The sequence below is a fragment of the Oncorhynchus masou genome, unplaced genomic scaffold, assembly GCF_036934945.1.
Source record: "Oncorhynchus masou masou isolate Uvic2021 unplaced genomic scaffold, UVic_Omas_1.1 unplaced_scaffold_1560, whole genome shotgun sequence".
NCBI classification, from domain to species: Eukaryota; Metazoa; Chordata; class Actinopteri; order Salmoniformes; family Salmonidae; genus Oncorhynchus; species Oncorhynchus masou.
The window spans coordinates 101,557-125,000 of NW_027005658.1; the positions used below are offsets into that span (position 1 = coordinate 101,557).

General features: G+C 43.9%; 1 protein-coding gene across 3 annotated transcripts in view; it reads left to right on the plus strand.

Moving 5' to 3' along the window:
• Positions 1 to 3,837: 3,837 nt before the first annotated feature.
• Positions 3,838 to 23,444, plus strand: part of LOC135531228 (B-cell receptor CD22-like) — a 26,568-nt gene continuing 6,961 nt past the window's right edge. Inside the window, exons 1-4 of one of the 3 annotated variants that reach the window (XM_064959351.1) lie at positions 3,838 to 3,966; positions 20,365 to 20,442; positions 20,719 to 21,057; positions 21,304 to 21,516. In XM_064959351.1, the coding sequence (XP_064815423.1) occupies positions 20,388 to 20,442; positions 20,719 to 21,057; positions 21,304 to 21,516 (607 nt within the window). In that variant the 5' untranslated portion in view covers positions 3,838 to 3,966; positions 20,365 to 20,387. Of the gene's footprint in view, positions 3,967 to 7,747; positions 7,795 to 20,364; positions 20,443 to 20,718; positions 21,058 to 21,303; positions 21,517 to 23,444 lie in introns of those variants that run through there. The other 2 variants (XM_064959349.1, XM_064959350.1) reach the window with 2 other exon arrangements.

The following is a 23,444-nucleotide window of genomic DNA, read 5'->3' on the forward strand; positions in this document are numbered from 1 at the left end:
GAAACACCTTGCACCTGGCGACTGTGTCACACCCGACACGCCACAGGAGTCGCTAGAGCGCAATGGAACAAGGACGTCCCTGCCTACCAAACCCTTCCCTAACCCGGAAGACGCTGGGCCAGTTATCCACCGCCTGATGGGTCTCTCGGTCGCGGCCGACTCAAACCAGGATCTCTAGTGGCACAGCTAGTAACTGTGGTGCAGTGTCTTAGACCACTGCACCACTCAGGAGCCCCGACTAAGTTTCTCCTGATGTGTTTAAGGATGATTTACTTTGTATTGCTGTTAGACATTATTACTTATTATAGATTTTAGATTTTAGATTTTTTTTGTTTAAAAACATGTAATCAGCACATTACATACATTTAAACATTTGCAGTTTTTTACATTTTATATTAATTATAATTTTATATTACATAATAATATATTGTTCAGTTTCATGATATCACGTGTTTTGTCATCACATTTTTCATTATTAACTATCATTATTATGTATTTTATATACGTTAAATACATGTTTACATTTGCAGTTTTTACAGCGTGGTTTAGTGTCAATACAGTATAAGCATCATGTTGTAAATAAGATCAACATTTAAGACAATAAATACACACATTATTTGATCAACTATTAATACATTGATTCATAACTATTTCCACTCAGCTCTTGTTTCTTCTATTTCTGCCTATTAGACACATGATGGCGACATTGAATCATTTAACCATGAGTGGCTCGGCCAGCGTCTCCTCAACTCAGTCCTGGGGACCCCAAGGTGTGAACGTTTTGGTTTTTGCCCAAGCACTACACAGCTGATTCAAATAATATAATCTTAGTGTCGAGTTGATTACTCAAACACAGAGGCAGTGCTGCTTAGTTGTCTTATTAACCTCAGAAATATCATTTATATTTACTGAAATGACTCTTGTTTATCCCTTTGTGTGTTCCTCCAGTGAAGGGTATTCAGCTGTATGAGCACGGCCAGTATTTATTTTCACTAAAACAAGCTGTTTTGCAATGAAGGTCTACAGTAGCCTCAACAGCACTCTGCAGGGTAGCACCATGGTGTAACCGGAGGACAGCTAGTTTTCGTCCTCCTCTGGGTACAATGACTTCAATACAGAACCGAGGAGGCTCATGGTTCTCAACCCCTTCCATAGACTTACAAAGTAATTATGACAACTTCCGGACGATGTCCTCCAACCTATCAGAGCTCTTGCAGCATGAACTGACATGTTGTCCGACCAATCAAAGGTTTTTTCTCCTGCTCACAGACAGCTGATGTGTTGTGCACTGAAGTCCACAAGTGAAGGCAAAAGGTGAGAGGAGTATAATTCAGAGATGCGAGAAGGAATTCTATAATTGCCAATGTGATCATGCTGTTTGTATGTGTCTGTTTTGAAAATGAACTGTGTTTGAATGTGATCAGAGGTGAATTCATTCCACCTATTCTGTTGAAAAAAGTTGTTTTAAAGAAAGCAAATGGAACGAAATGGGGGTAAACATTACCTGAATTTGTCAAAGAGAAACTCTTGTTTGCAACTGTCGGACGAATAATTACATCCTAGATCAGCTAGATGCAGGCCAGAGTGTGCAAGGCGGTATTGAATGTGTCACTGTCTGTCACATTGAATACTCAAATATTTCGCTCGACCTGTGAACCTACGTTGTAGCCGTTCATTCATAGGCTCGGTTGTAACAACCTCATGATGGCTATAAGGAACACTAGAGTATCATGACATGGAGTAGCTTAAATGTATTGATGTTACATTAAGCTGGGTGAACGGAATATGAATGACCGTCATCCAAAATGCTGTGATAGAAATAAGGCCATGCTCATAAAAAAGGGGCAAGTATATAGGTGCATAGTATATACAGACTGCACTACCAGACCCCACCGCAAGGGGCATAGTATATACAGACTGCACTACCAGACCCCACCACAGGGGGCATAGTATATACAGACTGCACTACCAGACCCCACCACAGGGGGCATAGTATATACAGACTGCACTACCAGACCCCACCACAGGGGGCATAGTATATACAGACTGCACTACCAGACCCCACCACAGGGGGCATAGTATATACAGACTGCACTACCAGACCCCACCACAGTGAGCATAGCCATTATTTCTGATTTAACCAAAACATGACAATAAAGAAATACATGCTGTACATCTAACATTGATTTATTGTGAGGTTTAGCTACAATGTTTCTGGAGGGGAGGGCATCTCCTCCCCTCATGACTCCAGTAGTGGACCTCTCCTCCCCTCATGACTCCAGTGGTGGACCTCTCCTCCCCTCAGGACTCCAGTGGTGGAACTCTCCTCTCTTCTGGACTCCAGTGTCTCCTCAGGACTCAAGTGGTAGACCTCTCCTCCCCTCATGACTCCAGTAGTGGACCTCTCCTCCCCTCATGACTCCAGTGGTGGACCTCTCCTCCCCTCAGGATTGCGCTGGTGGACCTCTCCTCCCCTCAGGACTCCAGTGGTGGACCTCTCCTCCCCTCATGACTCCAGTGATGGACCTCTCCTCCCCTCAGGACTCCAGTGGAAGACCTCTCCTCTCTTCTGGACTCCAGTGTCTCCTCAGGACTCCAGTGGTGGACCTCTCTTCCCCTCAGTACTCCAGTGGTGGACCTCTCCTCCCCTCAGTACTCCAGTGGTGGACCTCTCCTCCCCTCAGTACTCCAGTGATGGACCTCTACTCCCCTCATGACTCCAGTGATGGACCTCTCCTCCCCTCATGACTCCAGTGATGGACCTCTCCTCCCCTCAGGACTCCAGTGGAAGACCTCTCCTCTCTTCTGGACTCCAGTGTCTCCTCAGGACTCCAGTGGTGGACCTCTCTTCCCCTCAGTACTCCAGTGGTGGACCTCTCCTCCCCTCAGTACTCCAGTGGTGGACCTCTCCTCCCCTCAGTACTCCAGTGATGGACCTCTACTCCCCTCATGACTCCAGTGGTGGACCTCTCCTCCCCTCAGGACTCCAGTGGTGGACCTCTACTCCCCTCAGGACTCCAGTGGTGGACCTCTCCTCCCACCATTACTCCAGTGGTGGACCTCTCCTCCCCTCATGACTCCAGTTGACCTCTCCTCCCCTCATGACTCCAGTTGACCTCTCCTCCCCTCATGACTCCAGCAGTGGACCTCTCCTCCTCTCATAACTCCAGTGATGGACATCTCCTCCCATGAGGATTCCAGTAGTGGACATCTCCTCCCATGAGGATTCCAGTAGTGGACATGTCCCCCCATGAGGATTCCGCTGGTGGACATCTCCTCCCATGATGATTCCAGTAGTGGACATCTCCTCCCATGATGATTCCAGTAGTGGACATCTCCTCCCCTCAGGACCCCAGTAGTGGACATCTCCTCCCATGAGGATTCCGCTGGTGGACATCTCCTCCCATGATGATTCCAGTAGTGGACATCTCCTCCCATGATGATTCCAGTAGTGGATATCTCCTCCCATGATGATTCCAGTAGTGGACATCTCCTCCCCTCAGGACTCCAGTAGTGGACATCTCCTCCCATGATGATTCCAGTAGTGGACATCTCCTCCCATGAGGATTCCAGTAGTGGACATCTCCTCCCATGATGATTCCAGTAGTGGATATCTCCTCCCCTCAGGACTCCTGGAACCTTCAGTACCAGCTGATGAGGAGTGATGGGAATGGGTCACATTTTGTCTCTTGTAAAACATGTAGGTCCACTCCTCAAATAAAGACATGCAACTACAGTATTCTGACTTTAGACCATTTTCTATTTAGATACAGTAACATCCCTTATGTGACATGCTGTTCCTGCATGTTAATGACCTGACTAGACTACTTTAAAATGTGTCAACCACAGAACTCACACTTAGGCTACGCCTGCTTCTACTAACACTTACAGTAGACTACTTCTTGTTTCCACGCAGTGACAGTAAGTTGACTAACTGTTCAAGACCTCTCCTCTTCACTTCACTCTGTAAGTACACTTGATGATATCTTGAAATATGGTTTACTTTTGTTGTTTTTAGCCAAACATCAAATTACTTCCTGTATCTTTGTACTTGTTGGTTTATATTGAACTGTGTTTTGGTTGTTACATCAGGGCCTGTATTCATAAAGTGTCTCAGACGGTCCATATAATTATGATCTAAAAGGCTAAACTGATCCCAGATCAGCTCTCCTACTCTGATACACTTTGTGAATACAGACCCTGGACTGGGGTTTCATGTGTTTAGTTTAGTTCAGTTTATTCATTTCCATGTTTAAAACATGATCAGTAGAGTATACCAGTAATACCCAGATCTCCATTCAATAGGGTCATGTTCACTGTCATAGTATAACAGGGTCAAGAATAACTGTGTGTGTGTGTGTGTGTGAGTGTGTGTGAGTGTGTGTGTACGTGTGTGTACGTGTGTGTACGTGTGTGTGTGTGTGTGTGTGAGTGTGAGTGTGAGTGTGTGTGTGTGTTCGTGTGTGTGTGTGTGTGCGTGTGTGTGCGTGTGTGTGCGTGTGTGTACGTGTGTGTGCGTGTGTGTGCGTGTGTAAATGTATTTTTACATATTAATCAAATTGTGGGATATACAGTCACGACCAACATGTTTGGCACAAGTACTGAGCTTGATTGTCTGCCACAAAAGTTGGGATGTACGTTGGACATGTGGTTTCACATAAAGACTTGTACATGCTATTTTAAGAGCTCTCAGAGCAACAGATTGTTGTGGAGACATTTTGAAAATAGACTAAAGTAAGAGATATTAGTGATTGAATGAATGCTTTGTAAGAGCTTTAGGAGTAGTATAGACACAGTTGTGGTGGACTGTGTTTAGGAGTAGTATTAACAAGAGACACAGTGATGGTGGGTTGTGTTTAGGAGTAAAATTAACATGAGACACAGTGATGGTGGGTTGTGTTTAGGAGTAGGAGTTGGGTGGCTGATATTCAGAGCTTAATAATTAGCCATTTTGATTAGTCACATGAATCAGGACGATTTAATTTGATGAAACGGCCAGTTTTTACAAACGGTGAACCTACCAAATGGATGTGCAATCATAAAATTCCATTGTGGTCCGACGTGGTAGAAAACCCCCCCGTAAGAACAGGCCGACACCTTTTGGACATATTTTTTGGTCATGTCCGAACTGGCTTACCTCAGTGCACCGTCCAACATGGACAGCTTTTGGAACTGGCTTACCTCAGTGCACCGTCCAACACGGACACCTTTTGGAACGGGCTTACCTCAGTGCACCGTCCAACACGGACACCTTTTGGAACGGGCTTACCTCAGTGCACCGTCCAACACGGACACCTTTTGGAACTGGCTTACCTCAGTGCACCGTCCAACACGGACACCTTTTGGAACTGGCTTACCTCAGTGCACCGTCCAACACGGACACCTTCTGGAACTGGCTTACCTCAGTGCACCGTCCAACACGGACACCTTTTGGAACTGGCTTACCTCAGTGCACCGTCCAACACGGACACCTTTTGGAACTGGCTTACCTCAGTGCACCGTCCAACACGGACACCTTTTGGAACTGGCTTACCTCAGTGCACCGTCCAACACGGACACCTTTGGAACTGGCTTACCTCAGTGCACCGTCCAACACGGACACCTTTTGGAACTGGCTTACCTCAGTGCACCGTCCAACACGGACACCTTCTGGAACTGGCTTACCTCAGTGCACCGTCCAACACGGACACCTTTTGGAACTGGCTTACCTCAGTGCACCGTCCAACACGGACACCTTTTGGAACTGGCTTACCTCAGTGCACCGTCCAACACGGACACCTTTTGGAACTGGCTTACCTCAGTGCACCGTCCAACACGGACACCTTTGGAACTGGCTTACCTCAGTGCACCGTCCAACACGGACACCTTTTGGAACTGGCTTACCTCAGTGCACCGTCCAACACGGACACCTTCTGGAACTGGCTTACCTCAGTGCACCGTCCAACACGGACACCTTTTGGAACTGGCTTACCTCAGTGCACCGTCCAACACGGACACCTTTTGGAACTGGCTTACCTCAGTGCACCGTCCAACACGGACACCTTTTGGAACTGGCTTACCTCAGTGCACCGTCCAACACGGACACCTTTTGGAACTGGCTTACCTCAGTGCACCGTCCAACACGGACACCTTTTGGATGTTTTTTTTGTGCATTCCAGACCGGCCCTGATTTCCACGTTCACGGACGTTGGTTTTTGGTCTGGTCCGGACCAAATCTGAACCAATCATAGACGTCTGTGTTTGTTTGAGATTTTGCCCGGTCTGGACCAGCTTTCATTTGGCCCAAACAAAGATGTCTATAAATCACCTCTTTTCATCTTTCATTCAGAACCTAAAAGTGAAATTAACTTCAACACCTTGGAAAAATAATTATTTTAAAACCACGACCTGGAGAGGTAACACCGGCGATCAACTTTACACTTACAACTAAGCACACTGAAAATAAACAGGACTTCTGCAGAGTTGCACACACTGTGCACCAACCAACAGCTCCACACAGAGAGCCAGAAGAGCTTTATTTCCTCCTTCCTGACTGCTGATGTGCTCTTAAAGTGGCAGCGCACAGTGAAGGATCTGTGCAGGATTTCACCACAACATTAGACTCTATATGGATAACAGGCTACATTAGACTATATATGGATAACAGGCTACATTAGACTATATATGGATAACAGGCTACATTAGACTATATATGGATAACAGGCTACATTAGACTATATATAGATAACAGGCTACATTAGACTATATATGTATAACAGGCTACATTAGACTATATATGGATAACAGGCTGCATTAGACTATATATGGATAACAGGCTACATTAGACTATATATGGATAACAGGCTACATTAGACTATATATGGATAACAGGCTACATTAGACTATATATTAATAACAGGCTACAATAAACTATATGGATAACAGGCTACATTGAATATGTATAGATAACAGGCTACATTAAACTATGTATGGATAACAAGCTACATTAGACTATACAGTATATGGACAGCAGCAGTCAATACAGCAGACTATGGTGATGATGATACTGATGTCTCTGCTAACTAATGCTACTACCAGTACTGTACACAAGGGTCAACAGTGTAGCATAATATGATAGAGGCATGTTGTACTACAGACATCAGTGTTTGTGTGATTAAATGTGACTTTGTCAAGTAGACAGTGTTGTGTTTCACCAATCTATCTGATGTATTGTCAGTTTGTAACGTTGTTATTTGCCCAACATTATTGAGGACATTATTATTAGGATGGTGCAGTAATGTTGAGATGCCAGTAGGTGGAGCTCTAGTCTAGAACACTGGAACCTTCAGTACCACTTTGATGCAGCTGATGAGGAGTGTAAATCTAATGGGTTTGTAAAATAGAATGAATGACATCATGGAACTGACCAAATGGAACTTTGACCTGTTCCATGTAGAACTCAGAGGGACAAGACAACACATTCTAAGATATTATAAACATTCCATATAGAATAGTCAACATATTGTTGACATGGTTCTGTATTTTTATACAAGTGGAAATGGGGGACATTTTGTCCATTATAGAAATGTAGGGCCCATTTTAATACACTAACCTCCCTTCTCTGACATGCTGTTCTGGTCGTCATGCATGTTAATGTCTTAAAGAGGAAGAAAGGACAGTTCTGGGCAGTATCAGCTACTTGTGTTCTGACTACATAAATTTCTATCAACCACAGAACTGACATTTACTAGCAGTTCCCACTCACTACCAGACAGTTAACTCACTGTACAAGACCTCTCCCCTTCACTTCACTCTGTAAGTACTCTTGACAAAATCTTGAAATATAGTTTCTGGTTATTTGTTTTTAGTAATAAGTCATATACTTGAGGGTAACTTATCATTTTACTTCTTGTTATGTTTTGAGCTCTGTTTTGGTTGTTACATCAGGGCCAGTATTCATAAAGTGAACAAACAATTTAACACTGCAGTGTGTGTGTGTGCAGGGGATTTGTACACTGCTAGACATGACCACCGTGTTAACCTGATAGCCAGCCAGGTGAGACAAGTATTCTCACCAACAGCACACATGCATAAACATTCTTGTGCAAAGGGACACCTTGTTAGTGCTGGAGAAGATGGCCGCTGTTTTATGGGATCTTAAAACCTTATTTGGGATAGGGGGCAGTATTCGGAAATTTGAATGAATGAGGTGCCCAAAGTAAACTGCCTGTTACTCAGGCCCAGAAACTAGGATATGCATATACAGTGGGGAGAATAAGTATTTGATACACTGCCGATTTTGCAGGTTTTCCTACTTACAAAGCATGTAGAGGTCTGTCATTTTTATCATAGGTACACTTCAACTGTGAGAGACGGAATCTAAAACAAAAATCCAGAAAATCACATTGTATGATTTATCAGTAATTATTTTGCATTTTATTGCATGACATAAGTATTTGATCACCTACCAACCAGTAAGAATTCCGGCTCTCACCGACCTGTTCGTTTTTCTTTAAGAAGCCCTCCTGTTCTCCACACATTACCTGTATTAACTGCACCTGTTTGAACTCGTTACTTGTGTAAAAGACATCTGTCCACACACTCAATCAAACAGACTCCAACCTCTCCACAATGGCCAAGACCAGAGAGTCTTGTGGTGGTGGGTTGGGTTAAGGAGAATAATTAACATGAGACACAGTGATGGTGGGTTGTGTTTAGGAGTAGTATTAACATGAGACAGTGATGGTGGGTTGTGTTTAGGAGTAGTATTAACATGAGACACAGTGATGGTGGGTTGTGTTTAGGAGTAGTATTAACATGAGACACAGTGATGGTGGGTTGTGTTTAGGAGTAGTATTAACATGAGACACAGTGATGGTGGGTTGTGTTTAGGAGTAGTATTAACATGAGACACATTGATGGTGGGTTGTGTTTAGGAGTAGTATTAACATGAGACACAGTGATGGTGGGTTGTGTATAGGAGTAGTATTAACATGAGACACAGTGATGGTGGGTTGTGTATAGGAGTAGTATTAACATGAGACACAGTGATGGTGGGTTGTGTTTAGGAGTAGTATTAACATGAGACACAGTGATGGTGGGTTGTGTTTAGGAGTAGTATTAACATGAGACACAGTGATGGTGGGTTGTGTTTAGGAGTAGTATTAACATGAGACACAGTGATAGTGGTTGTGTTTAGGAGTAGTATTAACATGAGACACAGTGATGGTGGGTTGTGTTTAGGAGTAGTATTAACATGAGACACAGTGATGGTGGGTTGTGTTTAGGAGTAGTATTAACATGAGACAATGATGGTGGGTTGTGTTTAGGAGTAGTATTAACATGAGACACAGTGATGGTGGGTTGTGTTTAGGAGTAGTATTAACATGAGACACAGTGATGGAGGGTTGTGTTTAGGAGTAGTATTAACATGAGACACAGTGATGGAGGGTTGTGTTTAGGAGTAGTATTAACATGAGACACAGTGATGGTGGGTTGTGTTTAGGAGTAGTATTAACATGAGACACAGTGATGGAGGGTTGTGTTTAGGAGTAGTATTAACATGAGACACAGTGATGGAGGGTTGTGTTTAGGAGTAGTATTAACATGAGACACAGTGATGGTGGGTTGTGTTTAGGAGTAGTATTAACATGAGACACAGTGATGGAGGGTTGTGTTTAGGAGTAGGATTAACATGAGACACAGTGATGGTGGGTTGTGTTTAGGAGTAGTATTAACATGAGACACAGTGATGGTGGGTTGTGTTTAGGAGTAGGATTAACATGAGACACAGTGATGGTGGGTTGTGTTTAGGAGTAGTATTAACATGAGACACAGTGATGGTGGGTTGTGTTTAGGAGTAGTATTAACATGAGACACAGTGATGGTGGGTTGTGTTTAGGAGTAGTATTAACATGAGACACAGTGATGGTGGGTTGTGTTTAGGAGTAGTATTAACATGAGACACAGTGATGGTGGGTTGTGTTTAGGAGTAGTATTAACATGAGACACAGTGATGGTGGGTTGTGTTTAGGAGTAGTATTAACATGAGACACAGTGATGGTGGGTTGTGTATAGGAGTAGTATTAACATGAGACACAGTGATGGTGGGTTGTGTTCAGGAGTACAAATAACATGAGACAACGTGATGGTGGGTTGAAATGCTGACTAAACGTGTCCTTTCCAACAATGCAGAGTTAAAGATAAAAATACAGTTTATTCAGAAAATATTCAGACCTCTAGACTTTTTCCACATGTTGTTTCGTTACAGCCTTATTCTAAAATGGATTCAATTGTTTTTTCCCCCTAATCAATCTACACACAATTCTCCATAATAATAAATACAAAAACAGTTTTTTATACATTTTTATAAAAAAATGTAAACTGAAATATCACATTTCCATAAGAATTAAGACCTTTTACTCAGTACTTTGTTAAAGCACCTTGGCAGCAACTACAGCCTCGAGTCCTCTTAGGTATGATGCAACAAGCTTGGCAAACTTGTATTTGGTAAGTTTCTCTCATCTCCTCTGCAGATCCTCTCAAGCTCTGTCAGGTTGGATGGGGAGCATCGCTGCACAGCTATTTTCAGGTCTCTCCAGAGATGTTCGATTGGGTTTGTCCTGCCTCTGGCTGGGCCACTGAAGGACATTCAGAGACTTGTCCCGAAGCCACTCCTGCGTTGTCTTGGCTGTGTGCTTAGGGTTGTTGTCCTGTTGGGAGGTCCTGAGCGCTCTGGAGCAGGTTTTCATCAAGGATCTCTCTCTACTTTTCTCATTGTTCCCTCAATCCTGCCTAGTCACCCAGTCCCTGCAGCTGAAAAACATCCCCACACCATTATGCTGCCACCACCATGCTTCATCGTAGGGATGTGCCAGGTAACCTCCAGATGTGACACTTGGCTATTGAGGCCAAAGAGTTCCATCTTGGTTTCATCAGACCAGAGAGTCTCATTTAGGTGCCTTTTGGCAAAGTTCAAGCTGGCTGTCATCTGGCTTCCATCTGGCCACTCTACAATAAAGGCCTGATTGGTGGAGTGCTGCAGAGATGGTTATCCATCTGGAAGGTTCTCCCATCTCCATAGAGGAACACTGGAGCTCTGTCAGAGTGACCATTGAGTTCTTGGTCACCTACCTGACCAAGGCCCTTCTCCTCCGATTGCTCCGTTCTTCCATTTAAGAATGATGGAGGCCACTGTGTTCTTGGGGACCTTCAATGCTGCAGACATGTTTTGTACCCTTCCCCAAATCTTTGCCTGGACCCAATCTTGTCGCGGAGCTGTACAGACAATTCCTTCGTCGTCATGGCTTGTTTTTTTCTCTGACATGCATAGTCAACTGTGGGACCTTATATAGACAGGAATTTACCACAGGTGGACTCCAATCACATTTTAAGGACGATCAATGGAAACATGACACACCTGAGCTCAATTTCGAATCTCATAACAAAGGTTATGAATACTTGTATAAAAAAAACAGTTTTTGTTTTGTCTTTATGGTGTATCCTGTGTAGAATGATGAGGGAAATTGTTCTTTATTCCATATTAGAATAAGGCTGTAACGTAACAAAATGTCGAAATAGGTAAAGGGGTCTGAATACTTACACTGTATAAATGTTTTGAGGGAAATAGTGACATAAGGAATAAATACAGAGTGAATAACGAATATCAATAACGAGTAAAAATAACATCTGTTTCACAGTACAGAGTCGATGTGCAGGGCTACGAGGTAATGAGGTGTTTGTGTACATACATATAAGGGAAAGGGGGATACCTAGTCAGTTGCACAACTGAATGCATTCAACTGAAATGTGTCTTCTACATTTAATTCAACCCCTCTGAATCAGAGAGGGACGTGGGGCTGTACAAATGGACGTAATCGTCGCCCGGGAGCAGTTGTTGTTGTGGGTTAACTGCCTTGCTCAAGGGCAGAACTGCAGAATTTACTGCTTTTGCCAGTTCAGGAAGTCAAAACAGCAACCTTTACTGGCCCAACGCTCTTAACCACTAGGCTACCTGCTGTCCCATAGGGAGGGGTAAAGTGACTAGGCATCAGGAGCGATAATAGACTAAGTGAGCATAGAAGTAACTTACTGTAGCTCGTCTGGTGGACTTGTGTCACTGGGCAGCACGCGGCTGGATTTCCCTTTGTAATCCATGATAGTTTGCAAGCCCAGCCACATGCTTCTCTCTTCAGAGCCAGCAGAGTAGGATTCAGCCTTCGTCCTGTATTGACGCGTTTCCGGTTTGATTGCTCATCGGAGGTCATAGCAGAATTTCTTTAATCGTCCGGATTAGTGTCCCGTTCCTTGAAAGCGGAAGCTCTAGCCTTTAGCTCTGTGCAGATGTTGCCTGTAATCCATGGCTTCTGGTTGGGGTACGTCTGTAAGTCACTGTGGTGACAATGTCGGCGATGCACTTATTAATGAAGCGGTGAAAGACGTGGTCAATTCCTCAATGTTATTGGATGAATCCCGGAACATATTCTAGTCTGTGCTAGTGAAACAGTCCTGTAGCTGAGCATCCACCTGATCGGACCACTTCCGTATTGAGCGTGTCTCTGGTAGGTCCTGTTTGAGTATTAGCTTGTAGGCAGGAAGCAGGAGGACAAAGGTATGGTCTGATTTGCCAAAGAGAGGGCAAGGGAGGGCCTTTTATTCATGTGTAGAGTTTAGGTGAACTAGAGTTTTGTTCCTCCTAGTTGCACAGGTGAGGATCCAAAAGTGTTCTTTGGCTGTCCCCATAGGAGCACGCTTTTTGGTTCTTTGTAAAATTATTTTTGGTTCCAGGTAGAACCTTTTTGTGTTCCATGTAGAACCCTCTGTGGAAAGGGTTCTACATGGAACCCAAAAGTGTTCTACCTGGAAACAAAAATAGAACCAAATAACCCTTTTAGGTTCTAGATAGCACCATTTGTTTTCTTAGAGTGTAGACAAATCAGCAAGATGTAAATCCACGATGTAAATCCACGATGTAAATCCACGATGTAAATCCATATTCAGCCACGACTCTGAGAAACATATATCATAGTTATTCAGGTCCTGTTGACAGGATAGTCTTCGAGCTCATCCAGTTGGTGGTCTATTTGTTGGTCTATTTGATCACCGACGTAATCTCGTCAGGATGCCTGCTCGCTTGACTAACGGCTGCCGGGGATCAGGGTTGCCGGGGATCAGGGTCTGGTCCGGAGTAAGTTGCAGACTCGTTGAAGTAGAAATTTTAGTCCAAATCAAGTTTAGTGATCACTGTTGTGATGTTTAGAAGCTGTAGGCCAAAGGAAATGTGTCACGACTTCCACCGAAGTTGGTCCATCTCCTTGTTCGGGCGGCGTTCGGTGGTCGACGTCACCTACCTTCTAGCCATCACCGATACACTTTCATTTTCCATTAGTTTTGTCCATGTCTTACACACCTGGTTTCACTCCCTCAATTACTTGTTCATTATTTAACCCTCTGTCCTCCATGTTTGTTTGTGAGTGTTTGTTTGTTGTATTTACGGTCTGTATTGTGGGCTAGGTATTATTGACTATTTTTAAGTCTTGAGTAAAATGACGTGTATTATTTATATCTGCTGTCCTTCGCCTGACTCCTCTGCACCAGCTACACCCAGACCTATTACAAAATGATGGCAGAGACATTAAGAACAAAAAAAAGTTAAGACCAGCATAAAAAACACAAATTAGCATCCACTGCAGCACCATCTCCTTCTATAACCAGCCTCCTCTGCTGTACATAAGGGCCAACATTGTAACATAATATAATAGTGGCTTATACTACTATAGACATCAGTGTTTGTGTGCTTAAATGTGACTTGGTCAAGTACTATCCAGTGTTGTGTTTCATTAGTTTGTTATGTTGTTATTGACCCAAAATGTTTGAGGACATTATTATTAGGTACTGGTACTGTACACAATGACCAACAGGGGTTGTGTCCCAATGTAACGCTCGTCTCTCTAAGGATGGTCAGACGAACTTGCAGATGCCTCTGATTGGGAACCATACTAGGCCAACATAGAAATACAAAAAGCTAGAGTACCCACCCTAGTCACACCCTGACCTAGCCTCTAGAGACGATCCAAGGTCCGGAGCCTCCAGCGACGATTCCCAGTCAAGAGCCTCCAGCGGGGGTTCCCAGTTCAGGGCGTGACAGCAACCCCCGAAGGTGCGTTCACCGGTCGCAAAACCTGACTCTATGGGAGAGGGTTCGGGTGGGCATCTAGCCTCGGTGGCGGCTCCGGTTCGGGACGTAGACGTAGACCCTGCTCCGCTCGCGGATCCCTCCTCTTCCGTGGAACCGGAACGTGGATCGTCGCCGGAGAAACCAGACCGCGGATCGTCGCCTAGGACTCTGGACCGTAGATTGTTGCCGGGGACTCTGGACGTGGATCGTCGGCGGAGGAATCGGATCGTGGATCGTCGCCAGAGGCTCCGGACCGTGGGTCGTCGCCGGAGGCTCTGGACTGGGAACCCCCGCTGGAGGCTCTTGACTGGGAATCGTCGCTGGAGGCTCCGGACCTTGGATCGTCTCTAGAGGCTCCGGGCCAAGGATCATCCCTGGAGGCTCCCGGGCCGAGGATCATCCCTGGAGGCTCCCGGGCCAAGGATCATCCCTGGAGGCTCCGGGCCATGGATCATCACTGGAGGCTCCGGGCCATGGATCATCACTGGAGGCTCCTGGCCATGGAACATCACTGGAGGCTGAGGGGTCATTGACCCTCTCTAGAGGCTCCAGGCCGTGGATCATCATTGGAGGCTCTGGGTTGTGGATCATCACTGGAGTCTCTGGACTGCTGAACGTCGCTCGAGGCTCTGTCCTGGGGAACCCTCAATGGAGGCGCCGGACCTTGGATCGTCTCTAGAGGCTCCGGGCCATGGATCATCACTGGAGGCTCTAGGCCATGGATCATCACTGGAGGCTCCGGGCCATGGATCATCACTGGAGGCTCTGAACAGCAGACCGTCGCTGGAGGCTCTGTACTGGGAACCGTCACTGGAGGGTCCGGGCCATGGATCATCCCTGGAGGCTCCGGGCCACGGATCATCACTGGAGGCTCTGGACTGCAGACCATCGCTGGAGGCCTGGTGCGTGGAGCTGGCACAGGACTTACCGGGCTGAGGAGACGCACTGGAGGCCGGGTGCGTGAAGCCGGCACAGGATATACTGGACCATGGAGGCGCACTGGGGGTCTGGAGCGCAGAGCTGGCGCAACCGTCCTGGACAAATGACCACCTTCACACGGCAAGTGTGGGGAGCTGGCACAGGATGAACAGGGCTGTGAAGGCACACTGGGGACACAGTGCGTAGAGCCGGCGCAGGATATACTGGACCCTGGAGGCATACTGGGACCAGGAGCGCTGAGCCGGCACAACCCATCCTGGACAGATACACACATTAGCACGACAAGTGCAGGGAGCTGGGACAGAACGCACCGGGCTGTGGAGGCGCACTGGAGACACGGTGCGTAAAACTGCAAAAAATGGCACCTGAACGGTGACCAACTCCACACGGTGAGTACAGGGAGATGGTTCTGGTTCCAACCTTGGCTCTGCCAACCACCCCGTGTGTCCCCCAAAAAATGTTTTGAGGCTGCCTCTCGGGTTTCCGTCGTGGCCGCGAACCCCGGTGTCATTGTTGTTATTTCTTCGCTACCTCCGCCTGCTTCCATGGCAGGCTTCTGTCTCCTGTCATGATTTCGTCCCACGTCCAGGATGTCCTCCACTTCTGGCTTTACTCCCAGGCCCAGGATCCCTGCTCCTCGTGGGCACGCTGCTTGGTCCGTGGGTGTTGGGATCTCTGTAACGCTTGTCGTTGTAAGGATGGTTGGACCAAGATACAGCGTGGCGTAGGTTAATCATTTTTAACCTCTCTGGGATATGTGGGATGGTAGCCTCCCACCTGGCCAACATCCAGTGAAAATGCAGAGCGCCAAATTCAAATAAATTACTATAAAAATCTAACTTTCATGAAATCACACATTCAACATTCCAAATTAAAGCTACACTGGTTGTGAATCCAGCCAATGTGTCAGATTTGAAAAATGCTTTACGGCGAAAGCAAACAATTCTATTATCTGAGGATAGCACCCCAGCTAACAATCACAGACAATCATATTTCAACACTCCTAGCGCGACACAAAACAGAAATAAAGATATAATTCATGCCTTATCTTTGACGAGCTTCTTCTGTTGACACTCCAATATGTCCCATAAACATCACAAATGGTCCTTTTGTTCGATTAACTCTGTCGATATATCCAAAATGTCCATTTATTTGGCTCGTTTGATCCAGAAAAACACCGGATTCCCAATGAAAACCCATTGAAAAGAGAGTGACCTCCAAAAAATGATTCTGAATGGTTTGTCCTTGGGGTTTTGCCTGCCAAATAAGTTCTGTTATAGTCACAGACATGATTCAGACAGTTTTAGAAACTTCAGAGTGTTTTCCATCCAATACTAAAAATGATATGCATATTTTAGCATCTGGGACTGAGTCGGAGGCAGTTTACTCTGGGCACGTTTTTCATCCAAACGTGAAAATGCTGCCTCCTATCCTAGAGAAGTTAATAGTGTACTACTTTTGACCAGGGCACGTAGGGTGCATTAGGGAAGCAACCAGTGTAACATAATATCATAGTGGCATTATATCACTTGACAAATGAATGAGGACATCATCCTTTTCACAAGAGACCTCACCATACATAGAATAATGCAGTCCCAAACCACAGTCAATGTATAGCGTGTGTGTGTGTTTGTTTGTTTGTTTGTTTGTTTTTGTGTGTGTGTGTGTGTGTGTGTGTGTGTGTGTGTGTGTGTGTGTGTGTGTGCGTGCGTGCGTGCGTGCGTGCGTGCGCGTGTGTGGTTTTACTGTCCTTGGACAGGAAGTTCTCACAAGGACAGTAAAACAAGGAAAAGTTGGACAAGTGGGTACATTTCACAGGTCCACACAAGGAAAAGGGCTATTTTTGGTTGAGGGTTAGGATTATGAGTTAGATTTAGATTTAGTTTTAGGGGTTAGGATTAAGATTAGGGTTAGTGGTTATGAAAAACATATTGAATGGGAATAAATGTTTTGGTCCCCACCAGGATAGTAACACAACATTTTGTCTGTGTTGTTTGCCATTAGTTTACTCCAAATAGAGGAGGTGAGATAGGGTTAGGGGACAATAATAAAGATTCAGATAGTTTCATTAATAGTCACATGCACATTGTTGCAGGTGTAATTGCAGGCTACAGTGAACATCTTAGGCTTCGAGCTCCAATATGCAGGACTAGTGAAATAAAATTATGAAAAATGGCAATGAAAACAATAGAAGTAGAACTAGCACTATATAGATAATAACTCTGGCAGTGATGAATAAAGACCATTGGGGTGGAGGCAGAGTAAAGACTGTAGAGGGGGTGGGGTGGAATGACCATAGGGGGAGCAGCAGCATGATTATTGAGTGGAAAATATATTTACAAAAAATATATATAAAAACTGAAACGTCCTCTCACTGTCAACTGTGTTTATTTTCAGCAAACTTAACATCGGTAAATATTTGTATGAAGATAACACGATTCAAAACCCTTGGGCATCTTTCTTTTGGTGTTTTTCAGAGTCAGTAGAAAGGCCTCTAGTGTCCTAAGTTTTCATAACTGTGACCCTAATTGCCGATAGTATGTAAGATGTTAGTGTCTTAACGACCGTTCTGCAGGTGCATGTTGATTAATTGTTTATGGGTCATTGAACAAGCATAGGAAACAGTGTTTAAACCCTTTACAATGTAGATCTGTGAAGTTATTTGCATTTTTACAAACTATCTTTCAAAGACAGGGTCCTGAAAAAGGGACTTTTCTTTTTTTGCTGAGTTTATATGACATATATGATGTATACTGTATATATATTAATATATATTAAATATAATGTATATATATATTAATATATATGAAATATAATGTATATATATATATATGACATATATGATGTACACTGTATATATATTAATATATATTAAATATAATGATATAATAATAAAAATAATATAATGTATATATATATATATATATATTAATATATATGAAATATAATGTATATATATATATATATATGACATATATGATGTTCACTGTATATATATTAATATATATTAGATATAATGATATAATAATAAAAATAATATAATGTATATATATATATATATATTTATATTTGATATATATTGGATATATTTACAACAAATATGAATAGGGAATTGGAAATGATTCAGACAATTACATTGATGGAGGCCACAATCTATCTGCAATATTGAAGCTGAGCTACCCCCTTAAAGAAAAGTGTGTGTGTGTGTGTGTGTGTCACTTGCTGTTTATCCTCACAGCTTGGTGATAGCAGTTATCATTGAATCTGGTGGTCAGTCTTTAGGCTGCTGTATAGCTTGGTGATAGCAGTTATCATTCAACCTGGTGGTCAGTCTTTAGGCTGCTGTACAGCTTGGTGATAGCAGTTATCATTGAACCTGGTGGTCAGTCTTTAGGCTGCTGTATAGCTTGGTGATAGCAGCTATCATTCAACCTGGTGGTCAGTCTTTAGGCTGCTGTACAGCTTGGTGATAGCAGTTATCATTCAACCTGGTGGTCAGTCTTTAGGCTGCTGTACAGCTTGGTGATAGCAGTTATCATTGAACCTGGTGGTCAGTCTTTAGGCTGCTGTATAGCTTGGTGATAGCAGCTATCATTCAACCTGATGGTCAGTCTTTAGGCTGCTGTACAGCTTGGTGATAGCAGTTGTCATTGAACCTGGTGGTCAGTCTTTAGGCTGCTGTACAGCTTGGTGATAGCAGTTATCATTGAACCTGGTGGTCAGTCTTTAGGCTGCTGTACAGCTTGGTGATAGCAGTTATCATTGAACCTGGTGGTCAGTCTTTAGGCTGCTGTACAGCTTGGTGATAGCAGCTATCATTCAACCTGGTGGTCAGTCTTTAGGCTGCTGTACAGCTTGGTGATAGCAGCTATCATTCAACCTGGTGGTCAGTCTTTAGGCTGCTGTACAGCTTGGTGAAAGCAGCTATCATTGAACCTGGTGGTCAGACTTTAGGCTGTTGTACAGCTTGGTGATAGCAGCTATCATTGAACCCGGTGGTCAGTCTTTAGGCTGCTGTACAGCTTGGTGATAGCAGTTATCATTCAACCTGGTGGTCAGTCTTTAGGCTGCTGTACAGCTTGGTGATAGCAGTTATCATTGAACCTGGTGGTCAGTCTTTAGGCTGCTGTACAGCTTGGTGATAGCAGCTATCATTCAACCTGGTGGTCAGTCTTTAGGCTGCTGTACAGCTTGGTGATAGCAGTTATCATTGAACCCGGTGGTCAGTCTTTAGGCTGCTGTACAGCTTGGTGATAGCAGCTATCATTGAACCCGGTGGTCAGTCTTTAGGCTGCTGTACAGCTTGGTGATAGCAGCTATCATTCAACCTGGTGGTCAGTCTTTAGGCTGCTGTACAGCTTGGTGATAGCAGCTATCATTCAACCTGGTGGTCAGTCTTTAGGCTGCTGTACAGCTTGGTGATAGCAGTTATCATTCAACCTGGTGATCAGTCTTTAGGCTGCTGTACAGCTTGGTGATAGCAGCTATCATTCAACCTGGTGGTCAGTCTTTAGGCTGCTGTACAGCTTGGTGATAGCAGCTATCATTCAACCTGGTGGTCAGTCTTTAGGCTGCTGTACAGCTTGGTGATAGCAGCTATCATTCAACCTGGTGGTCAGTCTTTATGCTGCTGTACAGCTTGACGGACCGTAAAAGATGGAACATTTATGCTCCTATATTTGGGTTTCTGAGAATAAAACAGCTTCTGAATAATCAATGTAGAAATATGTGTTTACAGTAATACAGATCTGTTCAATATGTGGTTGTTGTTGATGATGACTTTATTGTATCCATTAGGAAATAGATTTTGCATCATACAGCATGTCATCTTAAATAGACAGATGTAGACAGACATGCAACACGTCACACACATTACATACATTGTGCAATAGACTTACAGACAGACAGTTTTCACATAGACAACCATATAGCACAATAAAACACAATACAATATGAGCCTGGTTCATTTTCAGTAATGAGGCCCTGTGCCCCATTTAGAGTTCTATGTATCAACTATCTTAACCACTATGCTACCTGCCAAAACAGCTGACACACTCCATATTACCAAAATATTATGACAAATGTTATTTACACACCATCCATTCAAAGCCATGATAATGTGAGTTTTTAATTCTTGCATCCCAAATGACACCATTTGAGTGCACCCTATTGAGTGCACTATTTTTGACTAGAGCCCTACCTGCTGCCCCTGATGGTATGTATGTAGTTATTCACCAGCTATAGAGTGAATTGTTGTTTATGTTTCTAAGACTGCAGGGTGGGAGATGCAACAATGGCCTTGAGAACAGCAGGAAGTGTGCTGGTGGTCTTTCTCTGGTCTGTAGCAGGTATGGTCTCATTCTTATCTTTTAGTTGCTCTGTTTATCAATCTACAGACATTTCTAAAAGGATAAGAATCATAATGTTATTCTGGTGTGTTCTGTTAGGAGTCTCCACTTCACTTTAAATAGTTATCTTTCACACCTCACTGAGTGATGCTTATCTGTGGTTTCCATTTACACACAACTCAGCAACTATGGCAACAAAGTGGGTACAAACCCTACTGTCAGTGCGAGCCAATAGACCTAATTCTGATACCTTTGTGTTGTGTGACCTTGTTTCAGTGGTACTGGGTCAGGGTGTCTGGAGTGTGACCTACACCAAGAATAGTATCTGTGCCTTGAAGGGGTCAACAGTGGATCTGTCCTGCTCTTACACATATCCCAGAGGTCATAAAGTTACAACAACCACATGGTATAACTGGAAGATGGGTGTCTGGTATACTTATGATATCCAAGATAAGAATGAGGGCCGTATGGAGTACCGGGGGAATAAGGAGAATGACTGCACCCTGACAATCACAGACCTGAAATGGAGTGATGCTGCAGCATATTATTTCATGTTTTCAACAAAATCCTCCTCTTGGATTCCTCGCAATGACTATGTCACTCTCATTGTCACAGGTATTGTGATATTGTACATAGAATAACGCACCACTTCAAATGACAAATTTGAAATTAATCAAAAGACGAATCTTAACTTGAGACACAACAGATCCACAGTGTTTACTTAAATCAATATATTACATGATTTATGGCACACATATTTACATGTTTGTCTCAAATTAGGACTAGGCCCAATGAGAACAGTACAATTGTATTAATCTAGAGCGGATTGTTCCATTGTGTTTTAATACACTCCGCATTCAGAACTGCAGGTGGAGGTAACAGACACAAGTAATAGGAAGACACTGTCCTGTAGCACCACCTGTACTCTGACTGACAACCCCACCTACATCTGGTACAAGAACGGACACAAAGTAAAGGAGGACACTTCCAGCCTGGACTCAGACTCCTTTAGTGATGCAGACAGTTACTCCTGTGCTGTAAAAGGCCGTGAGGATCTCCTCTCTCCTGCAGTGTGTAAGGACTTTTTCATTCAAATTTCATACCATTTTGTTTTCAGGTTGTTAGACCTATTACCCGGAGGAAAATGGGGGAGGGTCATGCTTTTTTAAATTTCGGTCAGGGGGAAGATTTGTTTTTATTAAATCCAGAGTAGGGTCATGTAATTTGTAAACAATTATGTGTCAGGATTTTTCAGCATTTGGGAATTTACCTTTTGAATTTGAGTATGTGTAACTTTGGTGTACAGTCCTCCCCCCCTCACTCTCCCTTTCTCCTCACTGAGCCCTGCAGGGTGGGATATGACCTTTCACCTTTCCCATGGCTGTTCGATCTGTCTCTCTTTGTGCTTGACGTATATATAAATTGGCCGTGTAGAGTATCTGGTTAATAGAATAGTGCTTTTAGTGATGACACAGTGATCTAGTGCGCAACAGAAATACTGCTTTCAAAACAACTGGCAACTCTGAGATCTCTTCAAACTTCAGTGAGTTCAATACAAGTACTCGGGTAACAAACAAACTCTGACTGGGAAAATAGTTTTGAACGGTCATCCAACTCTGAATTCGAATTCAGAAACTCTGGCATATTTCTAAAGCTCAGACTTTCTGACATGAAGATCCCTGAAATCATGATTTGACCTTGTTTTTTTTTCAGCGTTCCCAGTTCTCTTGAAAGAACCAAAGAAATCTGTGGTTTATCACAACAACAAGCATGGCTTTGCAGAATTAGGCCTACGCAAGGACCCAGCTTGTGAGCAGTTATCTTCACAATAAGGGTTTCTTGCAGTCTCTGTCTTCTGAAGAGAGTCTAGAAAAGTTCCATGTGGATGACTGGACTATGTTACTGCCTCTGTGTTGTTCTCCTCCTTTTTCAAGTGATATCTTAGGCTGCCTGTCATTTCATAGAAATGTTATTTGTAATAAATCTATATAATTCATTGTGTAAATTTGTTGGGTAGACCTACAGGCTATTCACCTCAGGATTCTTCCTAATAATTCCTCTGTAGCTCTTGGAGTTCTCTGTTTGCTTAATTTGGTTGTAAATTGTAAACGGTTTCCATAATGAATACGCCCCTGGCTGGGAGTTCTATCTGGAGGTCAATCTGTCATCTGCAGTGGCCGTACCGCATTTACTGTGATATGGCCACTGCAGAAGTCAGGGCATTTTGACTTATTGTGCTTAGCGGAGCAGAGCAGAGCTGTTATGAAGGAAGTTGTCAAGGAAGGGAGTTTGTTTTTATACAGGACCTCCCCCACCCCACCTACCGTCAACCAGTATGAAAGCCCTGACTTGCGGTAAATTCTGTATGGCCGATGTAGAGGTCGAGCTCTGTGAAGGAAGTTGTCAAGGAAGTGAGTCTGTGTTTATACAGGACGTATCTCCCCCACCTACCGTCAACCAATCATAGTTATACGGAGCCCTCCACATTGTTACAACATTTGAGAGGCGCGCGGTGATGCGGTACAGTGTTTGATCTGGACTCTGCAAGCCTCCAGAGGCAGAGACGCAATTGCATCACACCCTACATACGAAGCCTCCGACCACATTATCAGATCAAGCATAAATTGTCTTTAACCTTTTTGTGGTGTTCATGTTTTTCTTATTCACCCAATGTTTGCAGGTCTGATGGACCCACAACATTAGTGGGTCCAATGAAAGCGGCAACTCTAGCCTTTATCCCAGTGCGGATGTTGCCAGAAATGGCTCAGTGGTGGTAAAATACACAGCTAAGAAAAATATAGATGAAAACTCTCTTGGTAAATAGTCTGGTTGACAAAGAGACCCCCCTCCCCCCTCTCCCACATCCCTCAGCTTACCTTACGCAGCTGTTCTGTCCTGCCAATGTATAGAAAAAAACTGCTCGATTTACTGTACTGTCAATGTACTTGTTAGGATATTTCCGTTCTTTAGGTATCCCTCAATATGAACAACGTTCACTCCCT